This window comes from Pezoporus wallicus, unplaced genomic scaffold (assembly GCF_028554395.1).
Source record: "Pezoporus wallicus isolate ANWC-B61680 ecotype Strahan unplaced genomic scaffold, APGP_CSIRO_Pwel_v1 contig_13243, whole genome shotgun sequence".
In the NCBI taxonomy this organism is placed as follows: domain Eukaryota; kingdom Metazoa; phylum Chordata; class Aves; order Psittaciformes; family Psittacidae; genus Pezoporus; species Pezoporus wallicus.
The window spans coordinates 650,578-678,339 of record NW_026635036.1 but is presented as its reverse complement, the minus strand read 5'-3'; the positions used below and the strand labels follow the sequence as shown (position 1 = coordinate 678,339).

The following is a 27,762-nucleotide window of genomic DNA, read 5'->3' as shown; positions in this document are numbered from 1 at the left end:
TCCGCGCCGAGCGGGACATTTAAACGAGCGGCGCGGGGCCGCCTCCCCGCCCGCCCGCACACGTGGCCCCGCGCTCTGCTCTGAAGCGCCGCCGGGGCGGGGTCTGCGGGGGGCGCGGCGGGCTCGGCGGCGAGACCCGGGGAGCTGCGCAGGGCGCCGCGGAACCCCGCGACAGGACTGGCGGGGCGGGGCGGGGCGGGGCCGGGGGAGGGGCCGGCGGCACCGACGCGGAAGCGGCAGGAGCGCTTAGGGCTGCTGCAGGTGGATGCCGGTGGCGGGGTGAGGTGACCCAAGGCGCAGGGAGCGGAAGGGACGGAGCTGTGGCAGCAGGCCGGGCGGTCCCGTCCGCGAGCGGGAACGGGCCCGGCCTGTCCACGGCGAGAGGCGGGCCGCCTCCGGGACCTGTCGTTCCCCCCCCCACCCCTCCCCTGCCGGCCCTGATCCCTTCTCTCCTCCCCGCAGGGATGCTGCTACCCAGGCTCTTTGGGCGGCTGAAGACAGCGGTCGTCGGGGTGGTGCACGTGGGAGCGCTGCCAGGTGAGCGGCGGCGCCCCCGGCAGCGGCACCTGTCAGCCCGGCTGTGGCCCGGAAGAGGGCCCGCCACCCCGGGCCCCTCATAAAGTACCATAGGTTTGCACGTTCCCCCTTTCTAGCAGTAGCAGAGGCAGGAGGTACTACTGGGTGAGGAGCACAGGGAACACGGGGTGGTTTTGGTGAGCCGTGTTTGAGGAGGCAACGGTTATAAAATCACACAAAGGGGCGTTGGGACAGGGGACAACTCTACCACATGTCAGGTAGAGCTCTCACAGATCCCCTTGACAGGCTGGTGCCCAGAGCTCACCAAGCTCCACATTTTCCCAGAAGCAGGCTCTAGGCAGCATGGCCAGCCTTCCATGAAAACAGACCATGTAACCAAGCTGCCAGAGAGCTCTTCACAGTCCACATTTCAGACTCTGAGCTTTAGGAGCCCAAACATCAGAAAAGGCTTTGGAGCTATTCTTAAGTGAAACTCGCTGAACTCTGCAAAATCCATGTGTGTTCGTTTCTGCTATGAAGCACTTACACCAAAGTTCAGATATAATCAACCTTGCAGATTAGAGTTTAAGATATCTTTGTGTAATTTTAAATTGACTTGTGTGTAGCACAGGTGTTCTGCAGACCTAGATATCTGTCTTGCCATAGGCTGTATTGCATGGAGCATCACTAATGTATAATAAGTATAGGAATAACAAGCCAAGAGCAGATCAGGTACAATAAGAGAATACAGCAGGTATTTATCGAGTTTGTCAGTTACATTTAGGAGCCGAACAGTTACAGCAGACCTGAGAAGTTCTCCTAATGAGAGAGATGCCACTAAGGCATGTCATAATCAACCTTGTAGCAAGTTTATTCTATTTCTCCCTATTTCAGTGTGCCAATCTCTATAGTTAACCTGAAAGCTGTTACTGTATGTGGTTTTGGTTTGTGCAATCCTTGAGTAAGCAGCATTACTCTTGCAGGGACACCAAGAAGTTCTCTTCCATTGACCCAGATCATTGATCAAGCTTGTCAAGAGGCAGAAGTTTACAAGAATGCTGGAGTTGTAAGTTTTGGGTTCCTACTTCCTATAGCAGCATTTACACAAAGCTGCTTCTGCATAGGCAATATTTTTTAAATTGAGTCTGTAATTCAAAGAGTCTTAACACAGTTTAGGAAGATGCTTAAATCCACATCTTTCATTTCAATATCGTAAGTAGGGATTGATTACAAAACCTAAAATAAGCATCACATGCACCCAAAACGATTGAAAAAGCTTAGACTCAAACTGTGTAATTTGAATTGCTTCAGTTGGATTACCATCAGTTTCTAAGAATCAAGTCAATTTAAGGGAGAAAGAAAAAAAGTAACATTGACTGCAACATGGACAGTTGCTGACCTTCTAGGCATCTGGCTGTAGAATCCTTCATTATCCAGTCTGACAAGCCACTGTATTTTTAGCTCTGTGCAGTACTCTGGTTTCATGTAGTCATGGAGGCACACTCTCACACAGCCAAGGCATTGCATATCTCAGTCACTTGCAGGCTGCAGGGTTGCCCCACGCTTGGGTTTGTACCAAAACACCACAGATTATTCAGGGAATAAAAACTAAGAGGTAAGCTTAGAAGCTTTTCTGCCCTTTAACCCTTCTATTCAAGCCGCTTGACTGGAAGTATGCCAGCTTTGCACATCTAGAAGAGAAGGCCCAAAAGGCCAGTCTCAGTGAGAGGCCAGTCAAGGCAAGTACTACTGACTGAATTGCCACTGTACCTAAAGTGGAATAGTAATCTTCATTGGTCAATAGATTTTAACATGTACTTTTTGAAGGTCAGACATGTTTTAAACATTTCATTGCACCAGTCTTTGGGTGTACAGTATTATGTACATTTTCTGGCATGGTAAGGTGACGTCCTAATGTCCAATGTTTGAAAAATATCTTAAATGAACAAGTAGCCACTACTCTGGGCTGTTGCTGTCTGCACAACAAGCTGGTTGAAACATTTTTAATGGTGTAAGTTACCATGAGACTTTAGGGACTGAACAAAATTGAATGTAAGAACTTAGTCTAAATTATAGAAGACCAAGGTCACAATGCAAGACAAGTCACATGAAGTAGATTATGGGCAGAGAGAGCTAGCAAATTAGAAAGAATCCTGGGAATTGTTTAAAGGATAAACATCAGTGTGAAAAAATGATGTTTACATAGTTGGGCTTGTGAATCAGATGGGCAAGTACAAGATGGCCGCCCAGTTAGAATAATCTCGTACTGCAAATTGTACAGGATGAGTAAGTTTTCTTCCTTTTTGTGCCTGTTGACAGAGCAGGTGTGCAATAGCTCTGTATTCTGTACCGTGACTTTATATTTTGACTTTACAGTTACAGTATCATGATGATATGAGGTATAACATGATTTAATTTACATCAGAAGAGTGGCAAGTACTAGTCTTTGTCTTCCTGTGTTAGAGGAAGTGGTTATACAAGTGATCTGTAATTTGTAAAGCCATTCCCTCAAGTTTCAGTGCTTGTTTACCCATTTCTTTACATACTAATTGCACATCAAAACTTTTATCAGCAGATAGAAAACACCAAGTATACCTAAAGGTGAGGGAAGGTACAGAAGCAGTTACTTTCACTGCTGACATACACGAAGTTGGAACAATTTTAAGACAAGCTTTAAAATCCATTCTAACACAGAATTTTAATTTGGGGTTTATACTTTATTGCCTTTTCAAGAGTTGAAATAAATTTTGCTATTCCAGGTCTAACTGGTTTACATTTTTTCCTCCCGTATTACAGCCTCTGAACTTGAATGTATTTTTAAGCATAATTCTTGGGTAGGACAGATAAGGTAAATGCAGTCATTTCTCTGCACATTTGGACAAATACAAGGCTTGAAGTTATGTTTAGTTGATTTGCTGTAGAAGTCACAAGAACATCAGTGTACATTCCACACCAATCTTTGTTCTAACAGTCATAGCAGCAGTATGACAAACAAATCCTTATTAGTGCCATAAAGGTCAGAAATAATCAGGAGAGCATCCATAAATATCAGTATAGCTGCCTAACATATTCTGCAATTTATTTGTGTATTTTTTCATGGTACTTTAAAAGAAAAGTAAGTTTTTGTGATAGATACTTTCAGGAATTCCTGGCTTCTGAACAGAGATCACCACTCTTCCAAAGTAACTATCCAGCATATGTAATGGAAATATATTTGGGTTTGCCCCTCAGTATCTCAAGTGATCTGCTAAGCTGTCTGTTTTTTCTTGCGAAAGAAGAGCTAGAAATTTACAGGTTTTTTCCACAGATGTTTCTAATGACAGCATTTCCAAATCTTTTAGAAGATAAGTAACCATCTTGCCACAACTAGATGTTTACATATTTTCTCAAGTTGCTTGAATTTGTGCTAACATTTACAAATAAAGTATATGGTCTTGCTCACTCAATATGCATTGCACTTGGATAAATCCTAGTATTTTCAGAAAAAGGTGACTTGTCTGGCACATTAGCAGCTTAACATAATAAATATGAAAGATTTGTGATATTACAGCACAGTAATGAAAACAAGTGAGTGCTCAGTTAGGAAGCCATCTGTGCTCAAAATGTATATGCTTTGTACTCGTGTGTTGCTAAACAATGAAATTCCCTAGGCAAGATTTTATAAGCAGCAAGCTATGATCCCTCCAATTTGTATCTGCTTTTGCTTAAGACAAATGCAAAATGTGTATTCAAGTAAACTTTTATTCATTCTGTTCAGTCTCTGATGCTTCTCTGTAGCCAGAAAATAGAGCACAAGTTCCCTCTAATTTCATTGAAATAGATCACTTTACTACTAGTTGCTGTAATCTAGCTGTAGCTACTTGAGTAGCTGACGTTAAAAACAGTTAGAGATACACAAGTAAAACTATTTCTATTTAAAAAAAATCCCCAAAACATAAAGTTATGTTGAATTGCAAATATTATGGTGCTTCTTACCACACAAAATTTTGGTTCACTTTTTTTTACCAGTGCTCATCCTCCTGATGCTTCATTTGTCTTTGTAACTGGAATGGGATTTGCTACTACATGTTTTACATTGATTAAAAAAAAAAAAATTTCAACCCTGTTACTCTTAACTACAATGATAGTTTGGATTCAAATTAGACTTTAATAACAGTTGAGATAATAATAACATAATATTCTGTTTAATAACTGAATAAAGTACTGTTTCTTCATAGAAACATGTAGGTAGTTATAACTTGGATTACAGAGATTAACATTTCAAATCTTCGCTGTATTACAGTAGAATAAAACAGACAAATACTTCCTATGGTATATAATGGAATCACAGACTGGTTTACATTGGAACTCACCCAGTTCCAGCCCTCTGCCGCAGGCAGGGACACCTTCCACGAGACCAGGCTGCTCCAAGCCCTGTCCAGCCTGGTCTTGAACACTGCCAGGGATGGGGAAGCCATAGTTTCTCTGGGCAACCTGTGCCAGTGTCTCACCACCTTCACAGGGAAGAATTTCTTCCTAATGTCTAATCTAAATCTCCCTTCTGTCAATTTAAAACCATTCCCTCTTGTCCTGCCACTACCTGCCCTTGTAAAAAGTCCCTCTCTAGTTTTCTTGTGGGCCCCTCTAGGTACTGGAAAACTGTTATAAGGTGTCTCCAGAGCCTTCTCTTTAGGCTGAACAAGCCCAACTTGCTCATAGGAGCTCTGTCTTCATAGGAGAGGTGCTTCAGCCATTGGATCATATGCAGGAGAATTGCTTAGTAATATATTTAATTATGTCTATTAAAGCAGTAACCTCTTGTTCTAGAGATAGAATTTTAAAAGTAATAGCTACAAAGCTGTGCTGCGACACAGGTCATAAATACTTTGCAAAGGCACCTGATTTCCTTCATAAGGAGCCCATGACTATGGTGGTGGGAAAGGCTGTGGTTATCTCAGTGTACATCTGAGCCTGTATAATGGTGGGTATAGTGCAAGGTATAGTTCCCTTTTCTCCCTGGAAGAAAGAGGAATTGTTTTAAGTTTGTAAAGTTTTGTATTAGTAGGCATGTGTTTATAGGTAAGACCTTTCTGTTAAAGGAAACACTAAGATTAAATTTGTCCTAGATAAAAGTTACATTAGGTAGATACTGAGTTAAAGCTTGTAAGATTGTTATATTTGTGGTTTATAGTGTTGTGACTACATTTGAGATTTTTCTACTATGATATGTGTGTATGAGGCTGAAGTGCTTTAAGAGGTTATTTCTGTAAGTGGAATAAAGCTATGGAAATTATTTTTCTATAAAATCAGAGAGCTGTTTAAATGACCTATTTTCTAGTAGGTAGCTCTGATACAAGAGGCACTTTGCACGCATACATAGCACTTCAGAAGTCATTCAAAGTAAAAAGAAAATATGTCGTTTGAGAATTGTTTATAATGAGGCCATTATATATAAGCAACACTTAAATAATCATAATATTCAGTAGAAAAGGAACACAAAAGGTATTTGCTAGAGTTTATCTTTTATTATCCGAGTAAATTCTTCTTTGAAGTGTGTTACACAGTAGCTGTTCCTATGAACTTCTAAACTGTAAGATTAAGTGCCAAGAACTTGAATTCAGCATAAGGGTTTTCTTTCCACCATTTTAATTAGCTGCCTGATAGTAATGATATCTGTTTTATATACATATCAATTCAGTAAACACAGAAATCTGTGGTGTTATTTTTTATATAAAATATGAAAGAAAGTTCTGAGTTAATGCATCTGTAATTCAGCTCTCACTATTGCAGAACGTATGTTGTTCTTTTTTTAATTAAATAAAATATAATATGCAAAAGAACAGAGTCTATTGGATGGTACCAAAAGAAGAAGACTTTATTAAAGTCATACCAAAAATATTCACTGTAACTGTGGGCCTTGAGGCCATAGGAAGCGACAACTGCTGAAAAGTGAATATAGCAAGTTCAAGGCAGAAGAGAGGAATGTTGGAATCCTCCCATATGCCTGCATTTAGAACAAGAATTCACATGCACAGTAGCATGGCTTAGGTTTTTAATTAATTTTAAAATGAATCAATTCATTAATCTAATGGAATAATTTGCTTTATGCAAATCCTGAGCTGTTGAAGTAGTAGGAAGCCATGGAAAGTTCAGTTTCACTGTGGAATTTCTGTGGAATTCTGTGAGCTTATTCTGCTTTTCCTGCTACTAGCATGGCTCTTCAGGAGCTGAGCATCTGACGTCCCATTCCCAGGTGTTTTTCTTCATGTGTGTCCTATTGAGGTTGATTCTTGACTGCCTGAAAGCAGCTGGTTTGCAGACCCTATCTCCTTGCCCTTTTGATAAGCTTGGAGTTTCATAGATACCCATGTTTTGGTGAAGTCTGCCTAGCAAAGCATACTTAAGGCAAGCACCAAGGGCTTCTAGATTCTGTGGTCTCAAGAAAAATACCTGGGTTTGAGGGATCATTGCATTTTTTTGTTTTGTTTTGCTAAAATGGTATAGGTTTAGATTAATCTTTTTGCCAAATAGTGCTACTGACCAACTTTGCATTCTTGCTTAGACTGACCTAATAAATTTGTATACAGAGGACAAAAGGCCAAGGGGTTTCTCTTTCTGTTGGTCCCACAAAGGATTTGGTAACTGCACCTGGGTTTCAACACCATTTGGTCAGTTCAGGTTTGTTGGAACAGTTGTGACCCCATTCCAGAGGAACAGACTAAAAGGTTGTGATTTTTTTTTCCTTTTTTTTTTTTTTTCCATTTCTGAAAATACTGTGAGTTTTCTGAGGACTGGTTGTCACCTTTGTTGTATTGGCTACCTTCCATCACAGGTAGAGAAGTGTGGATGTTAGACTATACATTGAATTGGACACAGAAACAAAATCAGGACAGATGTTTTGATTAGTTGTCAAATCTGGTTTTCTTTTGCCTAGTTGAGGTTTTCTGGGACTGGAATTCTGTAATTCAATACGTTGATGAACAGTAGCAAATAGTGCATAGGTCTAACGTTGGGTGCTCATATCAGATTGCTTTTTTCATTATCGTTTGTGTCCTTTTGTTTTTAAGGTAGCATGCATTTGAGTGTTTAAATACTCAGCTGTAAGCCATTTGTTAAAGGTGGCTGAATGCTTGCAATGAATGCATGTGGGTCGTCTGCTCAGTCTGACCGTGTTCTCCCACCAATGACTTCCACTCTGTTGTTCTCATCCTGCATGTTAGGTGTTTATTTATCATGTCTGTAGCTCACTCAGTAATTCAGCCATTAAATGCTGACTGCATTTTATATACTCTCTTATCTTTTACTGCCAAAAGAGCTTCTACACTGCAACAAAGATTAAAGAAGCATTACATATAAAAGTTTTTTTAAAATAGAAATCTTCCCCCACTCCCCCTTCCTGATTCTCTATGTTATTGTTAACCAGACTTCTTTCTCTAATCTCTAGTTGGTTTGTTTTGTTTTTTTTTCTGAAACATTGTTCCTTCTATTCTGGCTCAGTTACAATGTCTTTGAAATGTAAAGCTCTCATTTTAAAGGATTAAGATATGTGATAGAACTCCAGAGAGCATGAAATTTATTTTCTATATGTACAATTAATCTATTAGACTTTTTTTATATTCAGATTGAAGCTGGTGAGAAATGTTTAGCTTCTTTTAACATCCTCTCTGCAAATGCAGAACATCAGACTTGAAATATATTTTACAGCTATACTTTTGTTATTAGTCCTTGACAAAATTATATATGACTTACAGTTGTTGAAAACTTTCTGGTATATACTCTACAATGATAGGAAAAGTACAAGATATTCAATAAATCACATAAATTATATCTGCAGAACATTTTTTAATCACTCCATTGTATGCTAAGAGTATGTTTGTGTGGAGTGAATGGTGTAGGAGATAATAAGTAGCAATATCTTCAAGTAATTCTGAATCTGGAATGAGAAAAATGTCTCAGTTAAAACCATAGTATTAGGAATACTACAAATAGATACAGTAATAGTCAAACAAAAAAATCCTTTATTTATCAAAAATAACACATTTTCTGACATTAATTTAATTTGAAATTGTCTTGATTATCTCTACATCCTCCGTTATCCAAACATACTCAATATCCTATATTCCACTCGGATAATTGAAGTTTGACTTTACATTATTTTTAATGAGGTATAAGGTTTAACTCATTTGCCTATAGTTCACATTTTAGGATGGATCAAAAGAAACAAAATTGATGAATGTATAATTAAAATCACATTTGTTTCTCTTCATGATTTCCCTGCAAATACCATGCTGTTGATGAAAGCACTTTTAAGAACGGTAATACGCATCAACACAATTTACTGTAGATAATCCTTCGTTTGAAGGAAAACCTTTAAGTGCCTGTGTCTTTTAATACAGAATAGCATAATGGTAAACTAGCCATGTTTTTTAAGTTCCTTTTTTCCAGTTTAATGATATTTCTTTATAATAATCTCTCCAGGATGGCTTGATAATAGAAAACATGCATGATCTTCCTTACACGGTGTGTCCTGGGCCTGAAGTAACTGCAGCGATGACAGTCATTAGTGCTGCAGTGAGACGAGCCTGCCCCCATCTAGCACTGGGTGCCCAGATCCTGTGTGCTGCAAATCAACAGGCGATAGCAGTTGCTCTTGCTGCAGGTAATAGAAATGACTCGTCAGTTATTACTGTTGTTTGCTATGGCATTCACTCTGTGCAAATTGTGTATTGTACTAACATAGATACCATGAAAAATGAGACATGAAAAGTGCACTGTACCCTGAAAAAGCAGAAATTAGGTTTTGAGAAAAATGCCTGCTTGATTATAATCGATGGTACTTGGGCACTGCTTCAGTTGGAGGCAGCTAAAAATCCCAAGGCCACTGCAACAGCTTACTAGGTGAAACCTGTCTAAATATAATGATTAGTTTAAACCCACTCATGTCTAAAAGCCACCTTTGCTGTAACTCTGTTTACTTCAGTGAAGTTATATTTAAGGATCAATTTAACCCACTGTGGATAAGTATCCTGTATCAGCATCTGATTATATATTGCTACTACTGTTATCCATTAAAACTAAGTTTTCATTGCCTTTTTTGAAATGAATGGATGGAATTAAGCTTTTATGTAATAACAAAAAATTGAGTGTATAGCTAGCCAAACTACTTAAAATTAAATTACGTTTGGGGAAATTAAATATAAATTAATCTATGTTTATTGCATGAATCCTAGACTTGCTAATCTTTGTGCTCCTGCTGCTTGCTGAAGCAGTTTTAGTTATTTGTAACATTCCATGATTTAAAGATATGGAGTCTGTTTTAATATGGAAGGCTTTGTACTATGTAAGTTGCTACTTTCAAGGTATCCTGCCAGTTGAGAAACGGACAAAACCAAGTATTCATTGCTGCAGTAAAACCTACATAAAAACCTAAAGCAAAAATGCTAACAAATCCAGTTTTAATTTTTAGGAATTGTATGCATGTAGAATATTTGAGGTACAGAGGCATTTGCAAAAATATTTACACATTTTTAAAAGCAATAGTCTAACCATTAGTGAGCTTTGTTTCCTTTTAGGAGCAAAACTGATCACTAAATAAGGTAAATAGTGTGGGAACAATGTATTTTTCTTACTTCTCAGCAATTATTAATGAAGGAGAGAATGCCTGGAAAGCTTGGGGTTTGCTCAGCTCTGCTGCTGTTCTGCGCTATTTGCTCTGTAACTGCAGAACACCACTAGGAAAGGCCTGTGTAGAATGCATTACACTTCTCTAAAAATAATTGTCTCGAATTCACTGAGCAGGAAAGCAAAAAAGAAAAGAAAATCACTTTAAGCAAAATGGTAGTAAACTGAGTGCTGCTTTGTAGGTAGCAAATCTTTGACTAGTTGTTCTATAGCAGCTTAGTAGTGACTTTAATATCAACACAGTTATAATAGGTGGCTATTAATCATAGACTCATAGAACAGTTAGGGTTAGAAAGGACCTTAAGATCACCTGGTTCCAACCCCTCTGCCATGAGCAAACCATATCACCCAAAGCTCTGTCCAACCCGGCCTTGAACACCACCAGGGATGGAGCATTCACAGCTTTCCTGGGCAACCCATTCCAGTGCCTCACCACCCTCACAGTAAAGAACTTCCTCCTTATGTCCAATTTAAACTTCCCCTGTTTAAGTTTTAACCCATTACCCCTTGTCCTATCACTACAGTCCCTAATGAAGAGTCCCTCCTCAGCATCCTTGTAGGCTTCCTTCAGATACTGAAAGGTTGCTATGAGGTCTCCACACAGCCTTCTCCAGGCTCAACAGCCCCAACTTTCTCAGCCTGTCTTCATACAGGAGGTGCTCCAGTCCCCTGATCATCCTCGTGGCCCTCCTCTGGACTTGTTCCAACAGTTCCATGTCCTTTTTATGTTGAGGACACCAGAACTGCACACAATCCTCCAAGTGAGGTCTCACAAGAGCAGAGTAGAGGGGCAGGATCACCTCCTTCGACCTGCTGGTCATGCTTCTTTTAATGCAGCCCAGGATACAGTTGGCTTTCTGGGCTGTGAGCCCACACTGAAGCTGGCTCATGTTCAGTTTCTCATTGACCAACACCCCCAAGTCCTTTTCCGCAGGGCTGCTCTGAATCTCTTCTCTGCCCAACCTGTAGCTCTGCCCTAAAGTAAAGTAAGCTCTGCATACTTTTACTAGAAAAAATACTTGAAGGTGGTTTAGCTAGAAAAACCTGTGTGAAGGTAATGATATTATTTTGTAAAGGGGGAAAGAAGTCAGCAGTATACAGCGTTACTAGAAGAACCTCAACATCAGCAACATGTGGTTATGCTAATAAACCTGTTGAGGATAGCCAAATAGTAATAGATGAAATTACTGAATTTTCCTAGCATATTGACAAAGTACTGGATAAATGTGAAAATAACAGTAATACATCAGCAAATAAGGCATCTGAGAAGGCTGAGAGATTTTATTTATTTATTTTGGTTCTTTAGGAGGCATTTATTTATTCAACTAGGCACCTAAAGGAGAGAGTGCCAGCAAAAACATGTTTCTGCTGAGTTCTTCAGAGGTGTGGGGCAATGACAGGTAAATAGAGGGAGATCTTGAGGAAAAGAAGACTGCTGTGTCTCCACTCTTCTAAGGAGCAAGTGATTTCTCATGTAATCAAATAACAACTGTCCAGCCAAAACAATTGTTGCCGACAGCCTTTCCACTCCAGAAGGTTGTTGCAGACTCCAGTGCTGCACGCTTTTGGTTCAGCACACCAACTTCAGCACAGGGGGTTGAGGATGCAGTTGCCCAAGGGCATCAATCTGGTGGGCCATGGTTCCTCCGGCCCTGGACCTCGCTGCAAGGTGTTGTTGTGTCTGTTGTTTTGCTTCTGTCTTCAAGAGGTTATGTCGAAAGCTGTCTGTTCATAAGGATAAATATGTCAAAATTAGGCCACCCAAAAATTAGTGTCATTATATATACTGATAGTGGGGGAGATCCATGCCACACCTTCCTTAATATTAAAGTCCTCTGCCACTCAACTTTTCACTCTTCTAATGTAGACATTTTAATTTAAAATACACTAATGTCACTATGGAGCCATAGACCACAAAACATGGAGACAACACAGAATAGTACAGTTTTGTATCGGTATTTTTTACTGGAATCCCCTTAATCTCAAATTCTTATTCTCAGAAAAAAGACAACACTACTTAATACTTTATTTTAATGACATCCTCCAAAGCCTGTATTATCTTCTTTCTTTCCTAAAATGCTCTTTGTGGAGAAGCAAATCAGACTTTGTTTGTACAGTTACTTTTCAAATGGTTCATTATTAACAGGTGTTCCATGTGGTTTTTAGAAGTGTATAATTTCCTGTCTGTAGTTTCTGATTTAATTAACTACATCTGCTTGAAACAGAATGATGCATATAAGCAGGTTCCATGAGCGTCTGTAGAAATGCTCCCTTATTTATTTTTGTTTAGCAGATATTACTTATCATCTCTCAGTGCTCAGGAATGGCCACAATATATTCACTGAGTCTGGGTCATATTTAGGCGCAGTGTTTGGTTTTTCTTTCTTATTTATCAGTGTGTCTTCTTTCTTGCAATTAACCATTGTGTTATTTACCTGGGCTTCTGTTGTTTGCTTCATATTCGAGGGGACTGTTGTGTCTAAAGGAATTGCCCACAGGCCTTCAAGCTGATATCTGTGTTTTCTTTTGCATTAGTGAAATGTTTTCTTGGCTCTAAACTATCTGTGTAGGCCTTTGCAAAAGAGATGCCAATCCTTTCTAGTACAGGGAGTATATGCTGGTGATACTCCCTTTATTATTTTGCACATTCTGCATGCTCTCCATTACCAACATGTAGCAGTGATTAAGAAGAAATAGATAACTGGCCCATCATTAACCTAATAAAGTCAAAGTTGATGGTGAGAAGAAGGATTTCAAGAAAAATTGCCATTGCAGAATATTGGCCTGGCCATCTGCTGATCTTCCAGGCATAAAACAGTCCCCAGGGCTGTATTTCTGTAGTGATGCACAGGAATACTCATATTCCAGTTACTCCTCCCTACTTGACTGTGGAGATTCAGAGCTTCAGTCTGGGTCTTGGGAGAAAGGATTTTAGGGTCTGCTGTAGGGTGCAGCTTCCTTGCACCTGGGTGAGCCTGTGTTACATTTGGCATGAATCAGGTCTAAGTTTGTAAGTTTTATCTTCTCTGATCTTATGAATCTAGAATAGTTCAGTACAAAGGGACTTAATCATCTAGTCCAACTGGATCTCCACCTGACTGCCCTTTTCTCCTTTAAGAATCATGTTACTGAAATACCAGTTCTGAATTAGTCTTCATCAATGATAATGACACAGTTGATAGCTGATTAAATGAGACTTCATATCAGAAAATATCCCAGGTACCCAGATATCTCCATGTCTTTTATAAATACAGTTTTGTTGTCTGAGACTGTTGCTTTCCCTCACCCACCAGCAGATACATCCTGCATGGGAATTCATGTGCTGCAGCTCATGATACTGTTTAAGGTGGAATACGATTGGACAGAATTGTATACTGCTTTTTTGTTTTTCTTTTTAAACTACCACTGCTGGTTAATTCTCTCCAGCATTGTCACAACTCAAAAATATTTGTCCATGTCAGATAAGCGGGCTGGAGCACCTCCTGCATGAAGACAGGCTGAGAAAGTTGGGGCCGTTCAGTCTGGAGAAGAGAAGGCTGCGTGGAGACCTCATAGCAGCCTTCCAGTACCTGAAGGGGGCCTACGAGGATGCCAGAGAGGGACTCTCAGTCAGGGACTGTAGCAATAGAACAAGGGGAAACGGGTTTAAACTTAAACAGGGGAAGTCCAGGCTAGATATAAGGGAGAAGTTCTTTGCTGTGAGGGTGGTGAGGCACTGGTACAGGTTGCCAAAAGAAGTGGTAAATGCTCCATCCCTGGCAGTGTTCAAGGCCAGACTGGACAGAGCCTTTGGTGACATGGTCTAGGTGAGGTGTCCCTGCCCATGGCAGGGGGGTTGGAACTTGATGATCTTAAGGTCCTTTCCAGTCTTAACTGTTTTATGATTAGTAATGCTGTGGTGGCACGGAGGCAGCAAAACTGAGAACTTCAGCAGGCATGTGCATTCCTGGGAGCATCTGTGGGTGCCATGGTGCCATGCTGAGTGTGGAAGGAGCTGCTACAAGACTATGTCCTGAGTAGCAAAAGGTCTTCACAGCATGGAGACTGTGTGCCTTTAGCATCAATAGCAGCCAAAGTTGATACTCCTCTGAGTTTTCATTTTCAGCATAAAATTAGTCTTTCCAATTCTTTTTGCTTTAAGAAGGTAAGAAGAGCTGGGAGCCAAGATTTACTGCACCTATAAAACAAGATACCACCAGTTAAGTTAACCTGCAGCATCTTGCTTTCATGTAAAGTCCAAATTTCAACAGCAACAGGAGCAGGGGCTGGATCCCATCTTTGTGAAACAGTACATCCTTGCTCTCAGCTCCTTTTGACTTTACAGCTGAAGAGAAGAAACATACCTGAGAAAGTGCTTCTCAGTGGCTGCATCCAATTCACTGTCTTGGGTTGTCAAAATGCAGTTACATGCACATTTGCAGCATTTAAGGTGGATGTTTCTTCCATCAGCTCCATCTTGCAGTATTTTCTTACCCAGCAAAAGAAGTGTTTCAGTCTTTTTTTTTTTCCCCTTTTAATCATAAATTATCATAGGAAGGAAAATATAAAAGAAGAAATAAAGCTTTTCTCTACAGTGAGACCACAGCTGTTCAGGTAAAGGTGTTTAAATATGACTAAATTAAGTGGACTAACACTAACTTGTGAAAGAGAGACGAACTTTAGTTCTTTGAGCAGGCCCTGCCGCAGCTAATTATTTGATTTACATGCTCTTAATACAGTCTTGAAGTTCTCTTTATTAGGTTTCATTGGAAATTTCCTGTTTTTATTTTCCAGTGAGATGACAAAATTGCTTTGTTCCCACATAAGTCAGAAATAGGACTGTCTGTTAACTATTCAATGGCTATTACTTTTCAACTTGCCAAATGTGAAAGTAAGCAATAATATCATTCTCACAATTTTATGAGCATAAGAATGACTTCATTAATGGGATTTGATTATGGCTTCACAGGGTAATGATTTGGTGCCTGTACCTATTACATTTGGTTGAAGTTTGTATTTTCATAGCCTCCAAAAACCCAGATAAAGAGTACAGCCTTGTTAAACTATGTAAACAATCCTAATGTTTAGCAGAAAGTCTTAAATTACTAAGTTAAGGGAAAACAAACCAAACATCACCAAACAACATGTAAGCAGTGACTTCAATAAATGAAATTACTCTGTGAATAGCCCCTGTTCTGAGTTAGACATTGATTGCTGTGAAAATGTAACATATCTCTAGAGTCATCAACAGTCTTATGATTAGAGAAGTCATTTTGTGTAACTCTGAACTGTGCTATACAATGCAGTATCTATAGAAATTGTGCCTATAGCTTGCTTTCCTAGATGCAGAAATCTCAGTCTAGCTATTTGCAGTGTGTTTATTACCCAGCATCTACTAGCACATGTAACTATACTTGTGGTACACTCTTGTCTTTGGATCCTGAGAGTTATCCATGCCTTTCACTCAGTAGTCTCAAGGCACAGGACAGCTTGCATTTGATTTGGCATCCATCTGTGATGTTTCTTGTTAGCTTGATGTTTCTTCTCTGTGTTGCTAAGTAATACAGGCTCTTCTCTATAAGGCATAAGCTTCTGTTTCTGCAACTTCAGGGCTTTTGGAATGAAACTGAAATTATAAAATAAACAGGCACCTTGTCATTTGGTAAATACATTTTAAAGATCGTTTATGTTTGTATTCGAAATGTGCTAAAGTGAGGCCTCTGTTGCCGAAGCAGTTCTCTGGTGGGTGGGATTGCATTCTTGATGGCTGCTTTCACATGCATTCATTTCCTTGGGATGATGTCAGCTCTAATTAAACGTGCAGCTGACTCCAAAGCTGGAGCAGCAGCAGAGCTTCAGAAGGGCTTGGAAGAGACCTCTAAAGCATACTGGAAGAACAGCAAAAGGCTAGATGAATGCAGAGCTTTTACACATGTGTTAAGTGACAGGTGAAATAAACTTCGAGGTTATGAAAGACTGGAGAAAAGAGGGGAATACAATAAGGGAGTCAGAATTCAATCTTGGTGCCTCACAGCTGTGGGCTTGCTACACTGGCCCAAGGCTTCAGGATTTCAACACAGAGATATTTCAAGGCTGTGTCCCTGAGCGTAGATGAATGGCCTGTGAAGTCACTGCTATTCGTAATCTTCAGTATCTATTCCACAAAACCTTCCTAGTGCAAAAAATTAATTTAATATGGTATAAAACATAGACATGGTAGAGTTGATGGTTGGAGTAGGGCGGAAAATGTTTCAGTCTTGCCAAACCTTCTCTTTTTGTACCTTTGACAGAGTTCTAGAAGTAATTTATTGATGTGGTGCTGTGTAGATAAAACAAGATACATTCAGATGGAGGTTGTATATAATATAATAATATAGGCTGTGTTTCTTGCCTACTTTCCTAAAGAAAGAAGAAAATACTATTCCTCTCTGCCCATATCCCTGGTGCTTTTTGACCTGATGGGCAACTTCAGGTGTATTTAATGAAATAGATGTTGGGAAGGAAATAATACAGTGAAAGAGATCAGGAAAGAGGAGAGAGACCCAAGTTAATGACTCTTTCGGAGAGAAGACGCATCATTGAGATTGAAGAGCTGTGTTTTGACCTACCTGCTTTTTTGTTATCACATGCCCACAGAGCAAGAAACAGGTCCTGTCCAACCCTAACTATTCTATTATTCTACAACAGGGTGTGCAGCTGGCTCTTCTCAGGGACAAACCGATAAGGGCAGGGAAAGAGAAGGGAAATGCTGGGGGTAGGGGGAAAACTGGTGTCTCTGTGCAGGAGGTGAGAGTTGAAGGCAGTAAGATGGAAAGAAGTTGGAGATAATATAGGCGAAAATAAAAACTGTAAAATTTAAATATGTGAAAAAGCAAGGTTGGTTTGTCCTAGAGCTTATGGAACAACTTGTGTTAGGATTAGATAAGGGGGGCAGTCAGGTTGGGTTTTGTTTGGGTTTAGAATTCCTGTTTTTCAGGCTTCAGTTTTAGCTAAGATATTGCTAATTTTGTGTTTTTTTCAGGTCTTGATTTTATCCGTGCTGAAGGGTTTGTGTTTTCTCATGTTGCTGATGAAGGGATTATAAATGCCTGTGCAGGTAACCTGCTACGATACAGAAAACAAGTTGGAGCAGAGAACATTCAGATTTTTGCTGATATTAAAAAGAAACATAGGTAAAAACAAGCAATATTTTATGCAAATATGAATGTAATAATGACTTTATTTTTCTAAATTTTTGCTTTTTTTAATGCTTATTTAGTGTCAGGAAGGTTAATGATATAGGGATAACTTTATTGATCAAGCAAGGTCTTGCAGTGCTATTAAGGTCATTATGTGCTATTATATTTAAAAATGAATGTGCACCTGTTAGCTCCATGTTGCTGCATCTGTGAAGTTTGCCATTGTTTAACCTTCAAGATTTATAAATGCAGACTGAAAAAAGTTCTGCATCTGGTATTAGGTGAGATTTTGTATACTTGGCTGTTATGTTTAAACAAATTTTCTTTCTGCAGGCTAGGCATACAAGGTTGTTTTTAGTTATGCAAGCAGTTGCCATATAAAAGAACCCAAATCATAATATTATGGTATTTTAAAAGAGCCATTCTCTTTTTTCTCCTTCCTGCCAATAATACTGGTTTCTTCTACTTAAATCAGCGCTATGTATGGATTATATTCTATGATTATCAAACAGAAAGAATTTATGACAGATGAATCCAGTTTCTTTTCTGCTGATACTTTATCATAACTGTCACCTGGTACTTTCAGCTATTTAGATGTCACTCTTTGTGTTGTTTTTTTTTCCCAGAAGAACTGCTCAAGTGTTATGTATTATACATGCTAAACAACCTAATTAAAATGTTTGTGTGTAGTATGTGTGTAATTGTGGGAATAACCAAGTCTGGAAGATCTTAAAAACCTAATAAACAGGTAATAAATTTCAAAGTAGAATGGAAACAATGCAGAGTGGCCAAATTAAGCTTTTACAGTCCCTTCAGAATAGTTTCTTTCTCATGATTTATATATATAAAGATATATGTATATATGAATGAAAATACAGTGCATTAGATTTTTTTCTAAAAAAAACCCTGATAGCATCATGTGACTGTCTTGACAATTGATGAATTGGTATTTGGATTGTACTTCTGTTGTTCAAAGGGTTTGCTTTTGAGTAAAGGAAAAGATTTTTTTGTTTCAGGCGGATTCATAAGCTGAAAAGGGAATGTTACAGTACATGTTGGTTGAGCTTTCTAATGTAGAAAAATGTGCCTGCCACTGAGAGCTGCTAGCCTCCTCTTCTTTAAATGTGCAGAAACTATTTATTTGTCTACTTGCTGTGTTTCGGCTACCCTCCATGTGCTAGTTTTAGGGTGCCTATTACTCTTAAACCTCATTTCAATCTCATTGTATGTATTTATTAGTTAAGCCTGCCTTTCTCCAGCTGCAGAAAGGGAGTTAGTGTACTTCCTTTCCTATCCATCACACTGCACATATATGCTGCCTCTGAATACGGCCAGAGCATGAACCACCCCCCACCCCCCCCCAGGAGTGTTGTCCATCCAGGCAGATCCAGGAAAGAGGCTGTCTCCAGCACCGCTCATAAGTGCAACATGCCAGCCGTAGCCATTGGTTTCTACTTAAATGTAAATACTGAAACAACAAAGTCAGCTGTTGAACCAGCAATTGCTGGACTTCTTACAAAGTTTAGAACTGTTTAAATTAAACGCTGCTTTTGCCATAGGTTTCATACAAAATGCATCACCCATATAACAAAGACTGCTTTTGAAAAGCTAGGTTGCAGGTAATTGATGTTTGCAACTACTGTGTAAGACGATTCCTGTGATTAAATCATAGGTAATAACTATACTTGCTGTTAGTTGGACTTTGTAAAATGGAGGTTGTTAATTGTGTTCTAGCAACATAATCTGATTTATGAATGACTGCACATCCATAACTCCCACTTGAAGTCAGAGCCATGTGTGCTCAACACTTCTGAAATACAGGTGCTCGACATGTAAGTAGCTGTCTCAATTGACACTTGGTAGTTCACACTCAGCAATCAGTCTTTAGAGACAGGAGACCCAGAATGATAGACAGATCAATTATAATTCCCTGATGGAAAAGGTTGGGTTTTTTCCTTCTTGTTCATGTTGTGACGTTACTTCTTAGTTTAAAACAGTATGCTTGCCCTCTCTCACAAAGCTTGCCTTTGGTTGTTCTGACAGCAGGAAAGATGAAGAAAATGTTAGACTGAACGTTCAACAAGGTGAATAACAAACGTGTGTGCCAACAGTAACCACAGGGTATGTTCATACTGTTGACAGTGCTCACGCTCTGACGGCGGATGTCAGCGTGGCCCAGACCGCTTCGGCGGCTGAGCTCTTCCTGGCTGATGGGGTTATACTGACTGGCACAGCAACTGGACTGCCTGCAGATCCCCAGGAGCTGAAAGGTGAGAGCTGTCAGACAAAGGTAAGACAATGGGCAGCAAATCTGGATTAATGTAGAAAGGAATCTATTTATCTGCTGTTCCTTAAGGGATAAAAAAAAAATAATAAAAAAATGAAGAGGCAAGAAAAAAACCTCTCACTGTTGGGTTTGATTTGATACAGGAGAACTTATGTAATTGAGGTGCTACTCAGATTGTCTGTCTTGTGGTTCTAAACAACAATTTGTTGTGATGAAAATGAGAATTATTTCAAGCCTTTGTAACACTGAATGATGCTGAGGTTTAACTACAAAGAAAATATTAAAAATGTCCACAAAACCATGTCAAAAAATCCTACAACTTTTCATTTCTGACAAGTCTTCATATAAAAAAAAGCTACTTTATAGCCCTATTAGAAAACTACCTAACTATAAATCTTTCCATTGAAGAATAAGGCATTTTTATCTTTCACAACTGAAATTCAAGTCCTGAAAGAAAAGGGGAATTTCGATAAGGCAACATTCTGATCAGTAATACCAAGGGAAGTACTGCTTGGAAGATTTCAGAAAGAGTACAGGTTCACTGGTAGATACACAGATATTACATCAAAATATTTTTTAAATGGTGTGGACTTTTTGTCAAGGGAGGGTCATTCGACCAAAGTTGTTACCCTTTCCAAAGTGTTACAAGTTTCTTCACATTTTTCTATTGGCATAAGTTTGAGCTGTTATGAAATTGGATTGCTCCCATGCTGGAATTGAAGTTCTGTCATGGTGGCATTTAATTTTCATCACTAATTTTAATTTAATCTCTTGAATTCGAGGGTCTCTCTACATAAAATAGAACGTGTAATTTTTTTTTTTTTTTTAGGGTTTATTTTTGCTGACATGCTTTAACTTGTCATGTTTTGAAGTTCTAGTGCAGAGTGTATTGTATTCAACTTTTGTTCACTGATCAGCGTGAAAAACATACTTTACTTGCCATAGATACTGGGCCTCAAACAGCTTTTGAAATAACATGAAATTATTCAGTGTTTTCAGGATTTTTGTCTATATCATATGTGCTTAACAGCATGTAAAATGAATGTTGAACTTGTCAAAATGGATTCTTATTTCACACGTTAAACTTTTTGCCAGATAATGGGTTATAAATGGCTATGCTTCAGTCACCAATGTTAAAATGATGGGTTGGTGTGAACACTGAGCTCTTGAATTAGGTGAGTCTTTTGGCATAGAAAACTAGAAATGATACATGAAACAGGTGACCCGAAAGCTAGGCCTATTTTAGAGACTGCAAAATTTCCTTAATCATAAGCTTCATCCCTGTCTGCAATTAATGCTCTCATCACTCTCAATACAGATTAAATAATTTAAAAAAAATATTGTATAATTCTTAGGACAAAATCCTAGGTTAAACTCCACTTTCACAAATGCATGTGCAACCGCCATTCATTTCCTGCATCAAAGAGCAAAACCTGACCTCCAGGCCCAAAGTTTTTTTTATCACAGGACGCCAAACAAATAGCACCCTGGCTTCTGCTTTTCTTCTATGTGAATAAACATGTCAGTCTGTCCTGCTCTCTTTGTGGATCCAAAGAACAAAATGAATCAGAGTTGGCAGTTGTAATGAAATACACGCATTAATTTTGTGTTTGGATTTGTGCTATGAAAACAAGAGTCTGAAGATCATGGGTTTATTTTAACTTAGGTCAAAGCACTCTGGATGTTAGCAGACCCTCTCATGAGAACGATGTTGGCTTAAAACAATTAAGAGAAGAACTTAAAAATCAGTATTCCGGGGTATAAGGAAATGACAAATTAGGCATAACTATGTCAGCAGATTCTTAAAAGGAATCAGATCTGCAGTCTACAAAGCTGGTGTTGATGTGAGTGAAATTCTGCTTTTCACGAATTTATGCAGCTCTGGAAGTGCTGTGTTATGATGATACACACGATTGGGCACCTTTCATCACACTGCAAAGCATCTCTTGAAAGCAGAACCAAGAGATGGATGAGATTTTTGTCATGTCTTCTTTTCAGCTTTGTTGTGCGGTAACGTAAGAGTGGTTTTGCCTTTGTGTCTTTGTGTTGAATTGACTGATACGTGATGGGGTGGGGGAAATGAGTGTTTCCCTGTCAAACCACCAAACTGTGTTAAGTAGGATTTTGTTTGTAGTTTGTGTCACTGTCTTTTTGTAAGCAACCATCAGTATTGCCCCTCGCAGAGGCTGGTAGGGCCCAGGGCATACCAGGGCACCAGTGGTTGATGTAGTACAAGGTCTAAAAATCAGACTTCAGGTTATTAAGGAGCAGGAATTAGCTGAGCATTTTTAGTTACAATTAATTAATAAACCATATTTTCATTCAGGAAGTTATAGAAGTTTGTTCCAGTTTCTACCTTCTGAAACATTCTTTGGTTGGAGTGTGGTAATCTATCAGGTTTTCTCTTTGGATCCAGCTGCAGAAATACCTACTTTGCATCTAGTCTGTATTTTAAGTGACTAAATCTTTGCATAACAACTGCTTAGTTGTCTCTTTAAACAAAGCAAATGGCCTCAACTGAGTAACCAGTGGCAAACAGGGTACAGCAAGGAATTCAACAACTGGCTGTGACTGTCACCTCCTTAGTTATTGTTCATAAAAGGGTTATCAAGGCTGATTTACCCTCTCACCTTCTGATGATACATTTAGGTATAAATAGAGGCTGCTGCCTTTGTGGTACTCTTGAAATAAACAAGAGATGTGAGTCTGATCAGTGCTTTTTGTAAGCCCCACATTTAATAACAGTCATTTGAATTAAAAAAAAATGTGTTTCAGTGAAGCATTACCATAAACATAGTGTTGTGTACGGTACAGTGATTACTGCATATGAAAAAGCTGTTAAAAGAGGAGTAGTCAAGCAAGTTATTGGCACAGTGGTGCTTATTTTTACGCTGCTCTTCACCATTGTTTTCAAGCTAGGAGCATTTGGCCTTTATTTCATGTAACTTGTGCGTACCATAGTTAAATTCTTTCATTGTGCTTTGCAACCAAGCACTACTTTATTTGATTTTATTAAAGACATGTCTGCGGATGTACTGCCACAAGAAAGAGCACAGTGCCCTCTAGTTACAGTTTACTGAAATAGAGAAACGTGGAAGTTCTGTAAACTTTAGGATCTTGTTACTGTAACGTCAAAAAATTGTCTCCCTCTCTCTTTGTGTAAAAAAAAATAATATATATCTATATATACACACACAGGAAAAGAAAGGCAAGAAAGCTGAAAGATTTAAATCTCTGTGTTTAGAGACATCTTGACAGTGACTGAACGTTGCCATACAACAGCATATCAAACTGCTGTTGCTTTATTTTCTTTTACAAGTTAGCATTTGTATTAACCCAGCCAACAGACAAATCACCTTGTACTAATCAACTTTAGGCCTTGATGTGCTTGGAAATGACGTAGAAGTACCATCTGTAGCATACTTAATTCGGTACCCCAGTCTTAATCCAGACTGAGCACTCCCATTGCCATTCCTCACATCATCACTCTAAATAAACCTGCAGCTCAGGAGGTGTGTGTGGACTCCATGTGTCATGTATGGGTGACAGCAGGAGTTGGATACCTTTCTCCTTTGGAAAGCTTTGGGGTTTTTGTGGTTTCATAACAGTCTCAGGTTTTGCTGAGTTTTCCTCTCTGCTAGGGCTACGCGACTGTCTTACACCCAGGTGATTATGCTCTGTTTAATTATTTGGCTCTTAATTTTTCCTGGCAATATGAAATAATTATCAAATGACTACCGCTAATGTGCCTTATACACTTGTCCTAAAAACAAATATTGACTTGGAATGCAGTTCCCTTAGGAATACAGTATACAAGTACTGTTGCACACACCTTTGGTCAGTTGTAGAACCTTAATTATGCATTGGCATCTATGTAAAGCAAATGTGGTGCTTCTAAGAGCACATAGATACTATATAGGTATTGTGATTTTTCTAGAACAGGATTTCAGTAATCATACTGTAAATAATGAAACTGTAATTATTTTGTTCCTGTAAGCAGGATGACTATAAGAATAAAAAAACATGTGTAAAAATAACTGAAGTTCTAATTATATAGGCATGATCCATCTGATTTATTTAAAATTTTCAATAACGACTGTGTAGAATGGTTTTATTTTTGTATTGAAATATTTGTAAGGAGGAGTTATTGTTCCTACATGGAAAAATGGTAGGTCATGTGACCTAAAAAGAGATTCAAGAGCATTTTAATTGATCCCCTTTCTTCAGTTAAGTAGGAAGGTGATAAATAATTAGTCTTCCCTGAAGCATAATTAATAAGTAAGGCTGCTGATGAAACTTCATTTAAACAAAGTGTTTTGAAGCAGACTCTTATATGTTGCATATGTGTTTTCTCCAGTTACCACAAGCTCTGACCATCTCACATCAGTTTATCACCCATTAAAGTAATTCATATGTGTTTAAAGGTCAGAAATAACGCCTCACAACATTTCTGTAAGGGATGAAGCATCCAGTCCTAGAAGTAACTCTGAGGACAGTCAGATTGAAATGAGAGGATGAGAAGGATGCTTAGTAATTCTTGGACTGGGATATTTTTTTAATTTTTATTTCTTTTTCCAGGGCTAGTACTGACCCAAGTTCTGCAGAAAATACTCCTAAATAACTTCTATCTATGGGGAACTTTTCCATGCTTAAAACAGCCATCCCGTTTTGGTTTTGTTCTAAAAAATGGGAAGTGTGGTAGCTGAGCCATAGATCCATTTCCTTACAGCCAGATCTGTTGGAATGTATGCATTTTACAGTGAACCATGCACTGGAATCCACCCTGTGTGTGAGGGACGAAGGGGTTCTGTAATATTTTGAGCCCTGTTTGATATTTTGTTTATTTCTCCTTTTGGAGCCAGGTGAAGGGTCAGATGATAAAGTAACACATGTTGTATACAGAAAACAACAAGGGCTTTTTTGTTTCATTGCCATTCCCGGAGAGAAAAGTAGCCTTTATCACTATTATCTTTTGCTTTCTGGAGCTATCAGTGTAGTCTATATGACTGCTGCTTGCTTTACTACTTTTGAGTCCCTGAAATATGTCATGAAGTAGAGGACACATTCCTTTTCCCTGTGAATAAGGCTGCTCTTGTTTTTTCACTGAAGATCTTCTACTATTTGTCAACATAGCATAAATTCAGCAAGGATACCTGGCAGAAATACACACCAGTCCAATTACCATGTTGTGATTTAAACTGATGACAGAAGAATTGTAATAAGCACAGCTCTGCTGAGTAGTTCTGCCACTGTAATGTTCTCACCAGACTTGCAAGAAAGAATCTGAGTTGATATGACAAATCAAAACAAGAATGGCATCCTGTTCTTGTAGCTGTATTTTGATTACTTAATGGGAAGACTCTGGAGGTGATGACATGTCTTTAGGTGAGGGAAATGGAGAACAGTGTTGAGACTCCACACGGAGCATAGTAGCCCACACAGTCATTCCAGTGCATACTTTGTCAAGGCAAATAGGTATGGTTTGCCTGGAATCTATACTGGGTGCTATTGCAACCCGGTAGTAAACAATAGCTCCTATCTGTGTAGGTGTAGTACCTCAAGCACAACGGAGCTTCTAAGCATGATGGTAACAATCACAGTAAGTAAAAGTGCTGTGCAAAAACTTCCTGCATCTAGCATTTCTGCCTACCAGGGATGTGGAGTAAAGATGAATTGGTGAGGGGACTATAGTAAAATGCAGTACATTCTCTGCCAGCCAATTCTACTTAATCGTGGTTAAATCTTGTTCCTTGAGAATAAAGAGGGATACAGGTATGGTATCAAGACCCAAATTTTGTATCTTACAAAATAGTGAGAACTAAAGGAGTTCTTTTTCTAGAGAAGTTGTTTCATTCTATAGAAGTAGTACAAAATACTGTGATCACTATTTTCTTGATCCTCAACTTTATTGTTGAAAAACTGTGTAAATTAAAGTCTTGGTAGAGTTTCAAAGACGGACTTAACCCTAATTTTGGTTTTCTTCTTTTCAGAGGTTAAAGATACTGTGAAGATTCCTGTGCTGGTTGGGTCTGGAGTGACTCTGGAGAACGTGATGACTTACTTGGATGCAAATGCTCTAATAATTGGTTCGTATTTCAAGAAAGAAGGTTATTGGGCAAATGCTGTTGATCCTGGCCGAGTAAAGAAATTTATGGAACATATACATAAACTGAGAGAGTGAAATTGTCAGTAAACAGTATTTTTTCATGTGTGTGTATAAATGTATTATGATACATCATACAGAATTAAAGCACAAATGTGTGGTTGAAGGGCTAATAACTTGAAATGAAAACACTCATCATCTCCATAACTAGCTGGGAAACAGGGTGGCGCTTACAATAAACTTGCTCTGATATATGCTTCTAGGCAGCACATTTCTGTGGCACTCAAAGCCAGCGTTAACACAAAACCAACTCTCTGAAGTCTTGTATAATGTATTATCTCCTATAAGTAAAATGCTATGGATTTTAAGAATTTGTAGTAAATACTCATCACAGGTGAGCTGAGTTTTTTTTTGCTTGTGAGTACAATAGAATGCCCTTAGTTTACAGGTAAGAGTGGTAAATTGGACAAGTTAATTACTCTTTCAGTTTCCCCATCTGTAAAATGATGATAATAGAACCTACGTCACATGGGGGTTGTAAGACATAATAAATGAATGAATGTACAGCTCTTTCATCTCTTCAAATGAAGGGCTCTTTTAAAGTTCAAGATCTTTTTTTTTTTTCATTAGAATTGTGTATTTATTACAAAAATGTAGTCATTGTATCCCATATAAAATTTTAGGATAATTGGGAAATTGATTTACTTACAATACTTATTAGGTAGTTAATGTAAACATTTAATTACATTTTAAGTAGAGTTGGAATTTAGTCAAAATGTTTTCACAAAAAATGGAAATTTTAATAAAGGTTTATTGTTATTTTTCAGCAAGCTCCTACAGCTTTGTACCTCTCCAGACTAGTATTAGTGATGTTAAAACCTGCCAGGTTCCCTCCAATACACAAAGTGTAATTATGATGGAAACCTTTCTACCAAAGCTGACAGCTAAACACAGATTTTTATTTTTTCCTGTAAAATGTAGAGGGAAAATATTACAGTCTTACTATGTGTGTTGTGAGAGGTTCCCCCTGAATTTGATCTTTTAGCTATATGGAAGTTTAAAAGAACCCAAAGAACAGTAGCCATCTTCAAATAGTCAGCTGAAAACTACGACCAGTACACTGCTAAGGATTGTTGTGTGACAATAATTATCTTTAAAGAAACTGATTACAGTTGCCAAAGTCACATTCATCACTGTGAGTGTGAAAATACAATGTGTTGCCAGCATCTTTCTTGAATCGTTTTTTACTCATTCACATCCAAAAAACTCAGAAGTGAATGGAACTCAAATGGGTTTTCATCTGCATAAAATGGGTGATGAGAACTCCTTCAATGCTGTATGCAAGTCTAAATGGAGTAATGTTAGATGTAGTAGTCTTTGTAAGACAAAAACCCTCATGAGTTGGTGTAACGCTCATCACACACAATGAACAGTGTAGACAGCACTTCCACTGTCAGGATTTCATTTAACATACCTCTGTGTAACACTTACGAAAGGAAGAGGACATATTTTTGGTCTGTATTGTTACATGTGAATGGTAAGTGCAGAATTTAGTGAACAGAAGTAGAGGAAAGCAGATTCTAAAGCCTGGAAATGTGACTGATGGCCAACTCTTTATCATTCTTTGTGCTGAAAGTATTTGTCTAGCAGCATTAAGCATCTGCTTGCCTGTTTCACACAGATGCTGTAAGTTAAATTTGACCTTTTGTTCAGAAACTGTTTGAATACTTAATGTAAAAATATTAAGTTATCAGAAAGGCTGTCTCTTTTGGGAAGGCTGTTCAATTTTTATACACACCAAGTTGTTAAAGTACTTCGGAACATGAACAACTTCAGAGGAGAACAAAGCAGGCAGTGCTAATGTGTAGAAACTCCAGAAGTAAATAACAGCTGTTCAAGAAGACTTCTATTAAATATGTATTAATTAATTTGAAGTGCATCACTTAAATATGTGAAGAGATTATCTTGTGTTAATTTACATTAAAACACACAGCACTTGTTAGCCTCATTACAGTATCCTAAGTATATCCTAAGCTATC

General features: G+C 38.6%; 1 protein-coding gene across 3 annotated transcripts; it reads left to right on the top strand.

Moving 5' to 3' along the window:
- The first annotated feature begins 211 nt into the window (after positions 1 to 211).
- On the top strand, positions 212 to 26,922 carry LOC130594353 (uncharacterized protein F13E9.13, mitochondrial-like). 3 transcript variants are annotated; one of them, XM_057400183.1, is made up of 7 exons: positions 212 to 261; positions 463 to 537; positions 1,500 to 1,582; positions 8,974 to 9,154; positions 17,177 to 17,327; positions 19,476 to 19,603; positions 25,611 to 26,922. In XM_057400183.1, exons 2-7 carry the CDS (start codon positions 465 to 467, stop codon positions 25,799 to 25,801), a joined length of 807 nt encoding a protein of 268 aa, XP_057256166.1. In that variant the 5' UTR covers positions 212 to 261; positions 463 to 464; the 3' UTR covers positions 25,802 to 26,922. The 3 variants fall into 3 exon arrangements, with proteins under 3 accessions (XP_057256166.1, XP_057256185.1, XP_057256176.1); XM_057400202.1 differs by lacking the exon at positions 212 to 261 and having other exon boundaries at positions 440 to 537; positions 25,611 to 25,706; positions 26,551 to 26,921; XM_057400193.1 differs by lacking the exon at positions 212 to 261 and having other exon boundaries at positions 440 to 537; positions 19,476 to 19,623; positions 25,611 to 25,778.
- The last annotated feature ends 840 nt before the right edge of the window (positions 26,923 to 27,762 follow it).

Excerpts from the sequence above, each read along its gene's own strand:
- LOC130594353 (XM_057400202.1), top strand. The coding sequence starts at position 465 with ATGCTGCTACCCAGGCTCTTTGGGCGGCTGAAGACAGCGGTCGTCGGG. Across the intron at positions 17,328-19,475 it reads GATATTAAAAAGAAACATAG|TGCTCACGCTCTGACGGCGG; the intron begins GTAAAAACAAGC and ends TACTGTTGACAG. Across the intron at positions 19,604-25,610 it reads AGATCCCCAGGAGCTGAAAG|AGGTTAAAGATACTGTGAAG; the intron begins GTGAGAGCTGTC and ends TCTTCTTTTCAG.